The 12,603-nt window shown below is 43.7% G+C and overlaps 1 protein-coding gene and 1 pseudogene across 1 annotated transcript in view; one reads left to right on the plus strand and one right to left on the minus strand.

Annotated features, from left to right (window-relative positions):
• The window catches only part of MBOAT2 (membrane bound O-acyltransferase domain containing 2), a 107,900-nt gene extending 103,296 nt beyond the window's left edge, over window positions 1–4,604 (minus strand). Inside the window, exon 1 of the mRNA XM_004005673.5 lies at window positions 4,448–4,604. Coding sequence (XP_004005722.2) covers window positions 4,448–4,540 — 93 coding nt within the window. The 5' untranslated portion in view covers window positions 4,541–4,604. The remainder of the gene's footprint in view (window positions 1–4,447) is intronic.
• Window positions 4,605–4,977: 373 nt separating this feature from the next.
• The window catches only part of LOC101102303 (pyruvate dehydrogenase (acetyl-transferring) kinase isozyme 1, mitochondrial-like), a 51,969-nt pseudogene continuing 44,343 nt past the window's right edge, over window positions 4,978–12,603 (plus strand).

Genomic DNA, 12,603 nt, shown 5'->3' on the forward strand with positions numbered 1-12,603 from the left:
TAGTATTTCACTTCCTGGGTTGTTTAGATGGCATTGAGGGAGAAGACATAGAAACCGTCAATCAACAAAATGACCCAAAAAAAAAACAATACAAGGATTCTCTCTTCTGTCCACACAGGGTTTTCCCCACTCCAACCATCTCCACTAGCACTTCAGCGTTAGGAAAGGTCTTCCTCTCCACCTTGTCCTCCAAAAATACACTGGCAACCTGGATCTAAAACAATGATCTACCGAACAACTTGCCACATGTTAAAAAAAAATTAAAACAGACCTTCTACTCAAATGCTTAATACCATATGTACATACACTGTTGTTTAATCGCTAAGTCATGTCCAGCTCTTTTGTGACCCAAGTGACTGTAGCCCTCCAGGTTCCTCTGTCCATGGGATTTTCCAGGCAAGAATACTGGAGTGGGTTACCATTTCCTCCTCCAGCTGCCCCAAATTTTGCTTCAGATTATTTCAAGTGGACTTGATCTAGAAGTGTTTGCACTTTACAGGGGATCCTGGGTCACTGTCCTTCTCTTGAACATGTCGCTGTCATTGATGTCATCAGGGATTTCATTTCTAATACAGGATTCCTCTGTGTCCAGACTCCGTTTCATAGCAGCAAGAGGGGACATTATCCCGTGCTTAACGTTGTGACACTTGGTACTTTGTGCTTCAGTGTTGGAAAAGTAAAATAGAATATGTCTAATGAGTATAGAAAAATTCTGTCTCTGTTCAGATCTGAATTCCTTACTTATATTTCAATCATAACTGTTGGTTCTCATTCATCCATGGGATTTTCCAGGCATGAGTACTAGAGTGGGGTGCCATCGCCTTCTACGTCTTAGTAAGTACTATTCCCCATACATCTTTTTTAAAAATTAAAAAATTTATTTTATATTGGAGCATAGTTGGCTTACAGTGTTGTGTTAATATCAGGTGTACAGCAAAATGATTTGGTTATACATATGCATACATCTGTTCTTTTTCAGATTCTTTTCCCATGTATGTTATTACAGACTGTGGAGCAGAGTTCCCTGTGCTGTACACTAGGTGCTTGTTGTTTATGTTTTATATATGATAGTGTTTACAAGTTTCTCCCAAACTCCTAACCCCCATACATCTTAAATGAAAGTTAGAATGTGAATCTTGCTAATAGATTCAGGTGCTAATAGTGAAATTCATCGCATGTTGCAAGAAAGTAGTCTTCTCTGTTTATTAATAAACTGATCAGAACTCAGGGTTTTTTGTCTTCTCAGTCCTGTAGAGAATTCTCACTTTTCTGAAGTGGAGCACAGTATATGCCTTTTAGTGTATTACAACCCCCTTGGCTTAAGCAGGTTGCAGCTAGGATATCAGCAAATGCAGGGTAGATATCTGTTTAAAAAAAAAAAAAAATGTTTTGCCATTGAAAGCAGGAGAGATAGGCCTATAGCTTTTCACTTGATTTAGGAAACAGGATTGCACTCTTTTTCCTCCCTCTTTCTCTCTGTTTCTCTCTCCCTATCACGATGACATATTTTCTCTGCTGTGCTAATGCCTTTTAGTTTATATAATGCTTATAACTTTAAAAGTGATTTGATGTAATGAAATCATTAAAAAAAAACTCAGCAATCAAGAGCAAGTTCATTTTGGTCCTGACATAAAGCAGGAGAATCAAGGGATGGTGACAGGACTCAAAATTTTTACTTTTCCTCCTTTATTATCTACAGGTATTTTTTTCTGTTGTTGATTTATTTTTGGCTGCACTGGATCTTCATTGCTGTCCGTGGGCTTTCTCTAGTTGCAGTGGGCTGGGCTGGTCTTCCCTGTGGTGCGCCAGCTTCTCACTCTGTGGCCTCTCGTTGCAGCGCTTGAGGTCAGTAGTTGTGGCTCATGGGCTTAGTTGCTCCACTGCACATGGAATCTTCCTTCAGTCATTATCAAACCCATGTCCCACTGCATTGGCTGATGGATTCTTATCCACTGCACCACCAGCGAAGTCCTCCACAGCTTTTGATTTTGTACTATGAACACCTTCATTCTCTTGAGACTACTCTGAATTTGCATAGCCAGTTGTATTTTGGGTTGTTTTTTCTCTTAGCAAGTCTTAATATTGGTTTAATACAAGGCTTAACTTTTTATGGTGATAATACACTGTTTTTCTGAAGCACCAAAGAATTGACTTTTTTTTTTTTGCTGATAAAGCACTTGGAATAACTAAAAATTCATTTAGTAAGACTGGATAAGTAGTCACTGAGCCACTATTTTGAAGCTGAGCAAAACAGCAATTAAATTTGGTAACATGTAAATAACCGTGTCCCAGTTGAGAGAAAGCCTAAGAATTAGTTGTAATCAAATAGTGCGATTCAACTGGAGAAAGACAAATCAGGAAATGAAAAGTGTAAAAATATAACGTGTTAGCATGTTAATTTGGTATGTGCTAATTAACAGTGTTTTGAGAAATTACAAAATTATAAAAGCAGTTATTTGATGTCAGAGGAAGAGAAGGACCTTAGAACCAGAAACTAGCTTTTTTTGATACAGTGAGTATGAAATTTCAGAAATGATAGAGATTACGTATGGGATATAAGAATGCACGTTGTAGGATCCTGTAGGCAAGAAAGGAGGAAATATGCTGCACTGAGGCCAGGCGAAGAAAAGGAGCAACCTACTTAAGCCAAGGGGGTTGTAATACACTAAAAGGCATATACTGTGCTCCACTTCAGAAAAGTGAGAATTCTCTACAGGACTGAGAAGACAAAAAACCCTGAGTTCTGATCAGTTTATTAATAAACAGAGAAGACTACTTTCTTGCAACATGCGATGAATTTCACTATTAGCACCTGAATCTATTAGCAAGATTCACATTCTAACTTTCATTTAAGATGTATGGGGGTTAGGAGTTTGGGAGAAACTTGTAAACACTATCATATATAAAACATAAACAACAAGCACCTAGTGTACAGCACAGGGAACTCTGCTCCACAGTCTGTAATAACATACATGGGAAAAGAATCTGAAAAAGAACAGATGTATGCATATGTATAACCAAATCATTTTGCTGTACACCTGATATTAACACAACACTGTAAGTCAACTATGCTCCAATATAAAATAAATTTTTTAATTTTTAAAAAAGATGTATGGGGGATAGTATTTACTAAGACGTAGAAGGCAATGGCACCCCACTCTAGTACTCATGCCTGGAAAATCCCATGGATGGAGGAGAACCAACAGTTATGATTGAAATATAAGTAAGGAATTCAGATCTGAACAGAGACAGAATTTTTCTATACTCATTAGACATATTCTATTTTACTTTTCCAACACTGAAGCACAAAGTACCAAGTGTCACAACGTTAAGCACGGGATAATGTCCCCTCTTGCTGCTATGAAACGGAGTCTGGACACAGAGGAATCCTGTATTAGAAATGAAATCCCTGATGACATCAATGACAGCGACATGTTCAAGAGAAGGACAGTGACCCAGGATCCCCTGTAAAGTGCAAACACTTCTAGATCAAGTCCACTTGAAATAATCTGAAGCAAAATTTTCAGCAAACTACCTCTAGCCTGGGGCTAAAGCAGTGGTCTCTGAGCCCCCAACTGCCCTAAATACCACTCTAGACAACTCCCAAACTTTCTTTTCTGAACAAAAAAATGGCGCTGCTATTCCCATCGCAAGACTGTTTCTTTCTCAATAACCCTTTAGGCCTTCCTTGCAAACTCCCAAGTGAGGACTGAAATGTCAAATCTTCCCCTATATTGTGTCAAATGCTTTTTGGGAGCGGGGGAGGGTGTCTCCCGTCTACAACGTTGCCACTTTCTCCGCTGGAAACCCTGGTTATTAAACTCACTTCGACTTTTCTGCAGAACCTCTGCCTTCCCGCGCCCCCCCTCGCCCCCTCGCCAAACGGTTGCCTCCTCCTCGAATAAGCCGCACTTCAACGCCGATTGTCCCCAAGGGCCAGTGGCCGACCCCGGAGCTGGCCTCCTCCAGGCCACACCACGGCGCGTCCAACTGCGCCCTCCACCTAGGCACATCCATCCTTTTTCCACCCCCCCCCCGGCGGAGTGTCGGGTGCCACGCGCGCAGGGCACAGGCACCCCGGGCTCCCGCAAAGCCCAGCCTTTCCACGCACTGTCTACACCCGTGCCCACCACGCACTGGAAGCCGCTCGGGGCTTCGATCGCCGACTGCCCGCCGGGGTCGGGCGCTGCCCAGGCGGAGAGCGGGGGCCAAGCATGCACACGCTCACGTCGGGGGCCCTGCGCGCGCCCCCCAACCCCGGGCTGCCACGGAGAGGTGGGGGCAGGGTGGGCAGCTGGGCGGGGAGGGGCGCCTGCAGTCGGTGCCTGGCTACGCGAGGACAATAACAAGCAGGTCCGCCCCTCCCTTCGGTGGGGCTCGCGCCCCGCGCCCAGGGTCCCGCGCGGAGGGGGCGGCGCGGGGCCAGCGGGCCGCCTCGGATACCGACCTGGTCGATGGGCAGCCGCACGGCGTTGCTGAGGGGCTGCAGTAGGGTGGAGCCCGTGGTGCTGGTGGTGCTGGCGGTGCTGGTGGTGGCCATGGCCGGCCTGCCGCTCCGCCCGAGCCGCTCGTGCGCGCCCGAGAGGATGGGGATACAGCCGGCTAGCCCGCCCGCCCCGCTGGCCGCCCGCGGTCGGAGCGCGCGGGGCGGGGCCGGGGCGGGGCCGGGGGGCGGCCACCCGCTCGGCCCTCCTTCGGCGCCCCCGCCCGCTGGCCCGCGGCCGCGCCCTCGCGTCGTCCCTCCCGCGCCCCCCGGGGCCGCCCGCGCGCGCCCCGCCCCCTGACTTCCAGCAGCTTCCAGCCGCCCCCTCCCCACCTCGCGCGCCCTCGCGCCAGACAGCCCTGCGGCCCAATCGCGGCGCGGCGCCTCGACGCCCGCAGCCAATCAGGGGCCGCCGGCCGCGCGGCGCTCCACCCCCATTCCGGGCCCCCCCGGGGCTCCGGAGTCCGTCGTAGGGGGGACTAGGGGTTGTCCGGATGCGGCTGGCCGACGGCTTGCGGGCCGGCCTCCCGTCTCGAGTGGGGGCTTCTCTGCCTCCTCTCCTCGGCGCCCCCCCCCCCGCCACTGCCTATCCCTCCTTCCTCCTCCTCGAGCGCGGCGGCCAGCCCACCCCTCTCCAGGAGCAGCGGTGGACAACAAAGGGGAGCCGGGCGGCCGCAGGACAAAGGCGGGCCGACGTGCGGGGCGCCGTCGAGTCAGCGCTGGGGGAAGTTGGGGACAAAGCCGGGGGGGGGGAGGGGGGCCGGGAGGAGGAGGAGGGCCACAGACCCCCCAAAAAGGTGACCTAGATAAGAAGTGCCTTTGTCTTCAGGATTGCAGTTCAGTCGTGTCCAACTCTCTGCGACCCCATGGACTGCAGCACGCCAGGCCTCCCTGTCCATCGCCAGCATCACAGGATTGCTGTGAAAAAAATAAACCCAAACTTGGGGCTAGTTTCCGGTTGAGTGTGCGTTTCGGTCACCCTGCAGCCCACCTGGGCCTGGAGGGGTGAGACTGGTCCCCTTCGACGCCGCGATGGCGCCCAACCCCAGGGAGGGATGCAGTTGTCACCCGTCCCTGCAGCCTGTGTGTGTCCTTAACTGCCAGCATCCACATCCCGGGACTGTCTTGCTCGGATCGAACGCTGTTTCTCAGTTCAGTTCAGTTCAGTCGCTCAGTCTGCTCCCCCAGACTCTTTTCTATTGTGCTGTTAACACATGCGTTCGATGTGTGCTGGTGTGTGTGTAATGTGTATCTGTTTGTTCAGTATTTCATAAACGTGAACCATTTGAGTTCTTCGAAAATGCAGGTGTCGACTTTGTTTAGAAGGTTTCAAATGCTGAGGAATGCCAGGATAGAGCATGGGAGAGCTCAAAATTGGAACGTCTAAGTGTCCGAAATTTTTGGTAGAAACAATGGTTCGAGAGACTTCAGGCGCATGCTTTCATAATGCTTTCTTCACTGTCTTAAAGGTCTAGCTCACTTAATCCCCACACCAACCACGTGAGGGTGGTACCGTTAACTAAACCATAGTTTAGTTTAGTTAGTTTAGTTAACACCCTCAACTAAAGAAATGGAGCCACAGAGAAATAACTTGCCCAAGACAGCGCTGTGAATAAATAGCCAAGGCTGGACTGGGATCCAAGAAATGGACCTTGGGAGTTTTTCTTAAATACTACACCCTCTTCTTCGCTCTTAAACCCAGCCCAGAAATTCTCACCTGCTATCAAGCATGCCATTTTCTTGATAGCTATTGTAGACTCTTGGGATGGTGAGACAGCACAGATTTGTATACACGGGGTTCAGTAAATCATCAACTCTCCTGGAACTTAGTGGTCTCCCTGAAAAGGAGGCAGTTGAACTAAATGATTCAATTGCTTCCTGCCTAACCTTCTTTGCTTGTTTAACTTAATCCTAACAACCAAACTGAACAAGAGATTCAGAGAAGAATTAAAAAGCCAGGGCCTTTCTTCTCTGTGGGGAGCTGTAATCAGTTAGAAACCAAGTCTGTTCAATGGGCTGTGCATTCAAACATACCAATAAACTGGAGCCCTCTGTTAACCTCAAGAAAGTTTTCTGTTTTTCCCTTCCTCCGCTTTGGGGAAGTGTAGAAAAAATATACAGGTGGCTAAGCATACAGACTGAAGGAAAACTTGAAATACTGTTTTAAAAACTTAAAAAGTTGAAGTTGGGAACATACTACAGCCTAAAGTAACATAAAGATACAATAACTAATGTCTGTAAAAAGGAGTTTCCTTAGACTGGATCTTTATTTTAGTAGGACATGACAGAACAGAGTTCACTATTTGAGGTGACTGCAGTTAACTTAATAACTGCAGTGGGGAAAGTATTATCCAACTGGTAACTTTAGCTGTGTCAATATCATGGTATAATTGTGTCAAAGCTATAGGTATAGTACAGTAGAGTACTAACAACTTCGGTTTGGGAGTCACACCCACCTAGGTTTTTATCTGTCTCTGTTTTGTTAGCTGCAAGACCTTGGGCAAGTTACTTAACCTAAGGTTCAATTTCTTCATGTGTAAAAGCATAATAATGGCACCAGCTCTGAGTTATGAAGTTATAAAAGCTTACCTAAGAACTCAGACTGTGCTTGGTATATAGTAAGACTTAAGAAATGTTCATCACCATCCAAGAGATGTGATTCTGAAAATAGAGACGATTTTTCTCATAGTAAAAGTACTGCATCCTCATGTTTTTAATGAAGGAAGTGAAGCCCATATCTCAAGCTAATAACTCAGTGATGATAGCATAAATTTGATGCAGGCCTTTTGACCAGTATCTGCTAATTAGACCTGAAGCTCTTATTAAACTGTGATGATAGGGGAAAGAATTGAATTAATTATATATAATGCCTCACTGTCCTAACTCAGATAACATTCATCTTATAAAAGTCACGTACTTGATCTTAAAAACAGCCATTTACTGAGTGCTTGCTATCCTCGTGAACTGCGGGGTGGGACATGCTAGAAAGAGTAAATGATGCTTATAATCAAAATAAGAACCAGACATATGTATTCATAAAACAGTGAATTGTTATAAGAAAAATACAAAACAAGATCCTTTTTTTAATGTTAGAATGAAAAGAATGAAAAAAAAAAAAAAAAAGAAAAGAATGCATCCAGGAGAAAAAAAAACTTTGTTGAAATTCAAAAGACCTGAACTTTAGTCCTGACCTTTTTTTTTCATTGAAATATAGTTGAGTTACAATGTTGTGTTAGTTTCAGGTGTACAACAAGATGACTCAGTTATACATGTATATATATAAATATATATTCCTTTTTTAACATTCTCTTCCATTATAGGTTATTACAAGATATTTGGTATAGTTCCCTGTGCTATACAGCAGGTTCTTGCGCTCAGTCGCTTCAGCCGTGTCCCCATGGACTGTAGCCCACCAGGCTCCTCTGTCCATGGGATTCTCCAGGCAAGAATACTGGAGTGGGTTGCCATTTACTTCTCCAACAGCAGGTCCTTCTTGATTACCTATTGTGTATATAATGTTAGTGCATATATTTTAACCCCAAACATTTTATCCTGATTTTTGCACCAAACAGCTGTGAACTTGAGAAATCTGTCTTAAATCTCTGTGCCTTAAATATGGATTGGTATGCCCACCAATGCAGGAGACACAGGTTCGATCCCTGAGAGTTGCCCCTACTCGCCACAACTAGAGAAAAGCCCACACAGCAACCAAGTATCAGCATAAAATTAATAATAGGTTAATTATTTTAAAAGATATTTGTAATATTAGTATAAGAAATAATAATTAGCAGGAAAGTGCTTTCAATGTAGCAAGCACATTTTAACAAGAATTACTTAGACCGAATTGTGAGAGCACTAAGAGTTCACATATAATAAAATGATCATCTACTCGTGTTCTCATCCTGGCCACCTAGGTCTCCCCCACTAAATTGGCTATGGTAACTGAAGATTGCTAAAATGAAGGTTTCCCTTCCCAACTTATTTTTAACTTTGAATAAACCACTCAGAAGAAATGAATAATTTGCCAAGCTGTTTTTGTTTCATAAAAATGGTATGTGTCATGAAATTTGAGTTCGGAAGGCAATTATTTTGCCTGTTCTCTGCTCTTATATATTGGGATAACTCTGATGAAGGGCGTTGGACCATACGCATAATAAAAGCCCCAAGTAACCAACTGGCATCTTTAAGCACTTATAAGCTAACCATTAATTGATGTTTTCGAACTGTGGTACTGGAGAAGACTCTTGAGAGTCCCTTGAACAGCGTGGAGATCAAACCAGCCAATGGCAAAGGAAATCAACCCTGAATATTCACTGGAAGGACTGATGCTGAAGCTCCAATACTTGGGCCATCTGATGCAAAGAACTGACTCATTGGAAAAGACCCTGATCCTGGGAGAGATTGAGGTCAGGAGGAGAAGGGGGTGACAGAGCATGAGATGGTTGGATGGCATCACTAACTCAATGGAAATGAGTTTGAGCAAGCTCCAGGAGATAGTGAAAGACAGGGAAGCCTGGAGTGCCGCAGTCCATGGGGTCACAAAGAGTCAGACATGACTTAACGACTGAACAACAACAAGCTAACCCTAGCTTGAGACCAAAACATGAAATTCAGAAAGTTGCCCTTTAAGACATACATGCTTCAGTTAGGACATCAAAAAATAAACTGAACCAGAGGTAACAAGCACAGAAACCAGTAGAGATGGGAGACTTGCCTGGAGCCATTGAAATCCTGGTGCAGCTGTTTCTGGCTCTAAGGATGACCTTTAACAACAAACCTCTTATCTTCAGTTTCACTGAGTATACATTAAAAGATTAAAAACTAACTAATTTCAATGGCTCCTTCTGAAATTATGACTCCCAAGAATTTCTAGAATTTTTTTCTGTCTCTCTGAGCCATTCAGTCTGGTTTTGTTTGACTAAGAGATAAAGCCAAACTCCTACTATCAGTTGGAGAATTGCATTGCCTTCCAGTTCTTTCGCTGGTTTCATAACTACCTGTACGTTGCTACCTCTCTAATCAACTTTTTTTCTCAACAACGTCTGTGATTCTCAAAGATCTGTGATGATTTCTGTGTTGTGTCTGTGGATCTTGGGGAAATATTTCCCTCATAGATTCATTTGGCTTTTCTACCATTTCATCAATGAATCATCTCAATTAAAAGAGCACCCCCTTAGTGCTTATTTACTATAAGAGCACCCCCTTAGTGCTTATTTACTATAATGACACCCTCTATTTACTATCTGAAACCCTCTGCTGCTTAGGCATAGAAAAACAGAGTACAGACTCCCATGCTTCCCCATGTTTACATTAATAGTATTTGTGTCCAAATTATGAAACATCTTAAATGTAAGTCAAAATACCCACCACAGCTTTCATCATAATCACCATCACCACTAGCTGTACTATTGCCTCTATTTGGGGTAACACATAGGATAAGAAGGACTTATTTTCTCAGTTCTGCCTAATAGTTCAGGTTATTTCAGCTTGTCTATAATTATAAGAAGAGTTCCCTTCCTTAACTATGTTGACATCTCTAACCAGAGACACGTCAAATAGAGATGTTGACTGCTCTTCTAAATAGTCCAGTCTGGCTGCTAGAGCGGGAGTTGCTTCCTCGTCTTTTCTGTTGCTGGCTCTGGGACAAAGAGAAAGCTTTTGGTGAGTTTCCAGCCCACCAAAGAATTCTGTGTTGCCCCTCAGAAGCCTGTCACTTTCAGCAAGTTTCCCTCTTCGTGAGTGTTGAAAAGCATATGTTGTTTTCTCCTTAGATCCTTCCTATATTATTATCATTTTCCAGATGCTGGGTTTTGTCCATGGCTTACAATACCAATGCTAGAGCCCTAAGTGGTGAGGAATTAGGAATGCGATCATGTCCATGTGTAAACTCTGGTTACCACACCTAGCCCTCTCCCCTGTCCAAAGGACTTGCTCTCCTGGACAGGTGACTCCTCTGGTTAAACATGAGGTATACTTGCTAAAGAGGAGAATGAAATGGCAACCCACTCCAGGATTCTTGCCTGGAAAATGCCATGGACAGAGGAGCCTGGCAGGCTGCAGTCCATGGGGTTGCAAGAGTCAGACACAGCTGAGTGACTTTTCACTTCACCTGCTAATTAACATCCTTATAAAAAGATTATGGCCTGGTTTCTATTTCGTCAAATTATCTTTTCACTTATTTTCCATTTGAAAGCCAATAGTTATTCTCTCTTATTTAGGTTTTTGTATGTAAATTCTGACCTAGGCTTAAAATACTGCCTATCACATGATGGTTCTTATGAAAATCACAATACATTAAAACTAAGGGAAAAACTGTAATGAAAGATATACCAAATGGTCCCAAGGTAGTTCAAATCAATTGTATTACTAAATTTATAAATAATGCATTGCCACGTCCACAACCAGAATGCAAATCAAGGGGAAATAACCACCAACGGAAGCCCCTTTCTCAGATTCTTCATTTGAAATATTACCCCTAACTTTGTTGAGGCATTAGGAAGGTAGGATTATAGAAAGTACCAGGTAAAGAAATTGGCCATCGAATCAGATTGCCTGAGTTTGAAGCCTATTGTTGCTTGCCTGTTGATGACAGGCAAATGACATTGCCTGTTGAAGCCTGTTATTCAGAGGCCAAGCTCCTCTGTCCTCCACTGTCTCCTGGAGTTTGGTCAATGCATGTCCACTGAATCAATGATGCTATCTAACCATCTCATCCTCCGTCACTCCCTTCATATTTTGCCTTCAGTCTTTCCCAGTATCAGGATCTTTTCCAATGAGTCGGCCTTTCACATAAGGCAACCTAAGTATTGAAGCTTCAGCTTCAGCAACAGTCTTTCCAATGAATATTCGGGGTTGATTTCCTTTAGGATTAACTGTTTTGATCTTGCTGTCCAAGGGACTCTCAAGAGTCTTCTCCAATACCACAGTTCAAAGGCATCAATTCTTCAGCACTCAGCCTTCTTTATGGTTCAGCTTTCACATCCATACATGACTACTGGAAAAACCATAGTTTGACTGTACAGACCTTTGTCTACAAAGTGATGTCCTTGCTTTTTAATATGTTGTCTAGGTTTGTCATAGCTTTCCTTTCAAGGAACAAGTGTCTCTTAATTTAACGGCTGCAGTCACTGTCTGCAGTGACTTTGGAGCCCAAGAAAATAAAATCTGTCACTTTCCCCCCATCTATTTGCCATTAAGTGATAGCCAGATGCCATGATCTTAGTTTTTTAATGTTGAGTATTAAGCCAGCTTTTTCATCCTCCTCTTTCACCCTCATCAAGAGGCTCTCTAGTTACTCTTCACTTTCTGCCTTTAGAGTGGTATCATCTGTGTATCTGAGTTTGAAGCCTAGTTGTTACTTAATTTATACTGGGCAAGATTTTTTGGCATCACCGACTTGATGGACGTGAGTTTGAGTGAACTCCAGGAGTTGGTAATGGACAGGGAGGACTGGCATGCTGCAGTTTATGGGGTCACAAATTGTTGGACATGACTGAGCAACTGAACTGAACTGAACTGCAGATTTTTTAACCTTCCTGGGCCTCAATCTTCTCATCTATAAAATGGGAATTATGATTTAGGCCATTCAAATAACTTTATGCACATAAAACACTTAATGCTTATAACATTGTAAGCTCTCAGTAAATACTAACCATCATCACCTCCATCACCATTATCATCCTCACCATTATTATTTTAGGTATAACTGACCTTACAGTATATGGTCACATTTACCATAGACAAAATATGCAAAGTAGAAGTGGAGATTAGAAACAAAGGCTGGTTTAGCTTCTGCCTCCAAATGGGGGCCAGGGGGTGGGGAACACTAAGGGCTAAGAATTGGATTGTAAAGAGGACATTAACGTAGATGATTTACTACAGTCCTGGCCTATCTCACCTGAAAGTATTAATAGAGCTTTTTACTTACAAAAATAAGTGACAGCTAGTTTTAAACTTTTTCATCTTCTTAGATGCTGGAACGTATTATGGTAAGTTATATTATTTTTTTCAACTGTCAGTGTCTATTCTGAGCCTTTACAACCTACACAGAAGGAAAAGGATGAAAAAAAAAGACAAACAGCAATTTATGTAAGAATTTCATGGGTAAGAACTAAGCAAAT

This window comes from Ovis aries, chromosome 3 (genome assembly GCF_016772045.2).
Source record: "Ovis aries strain OAR_USU_Benz2616 breed Rambouillet chromosome 3, ARS-UI_Ramb_v3.0, whole genome shotgun sequence".
In the NCBI taxonomy this organism is placed as follows: Eukaryota; Metazoa; Chordata; class Mammalia; order Artiodactyla; family Bovidae; genus Ovis; species Ovis aries.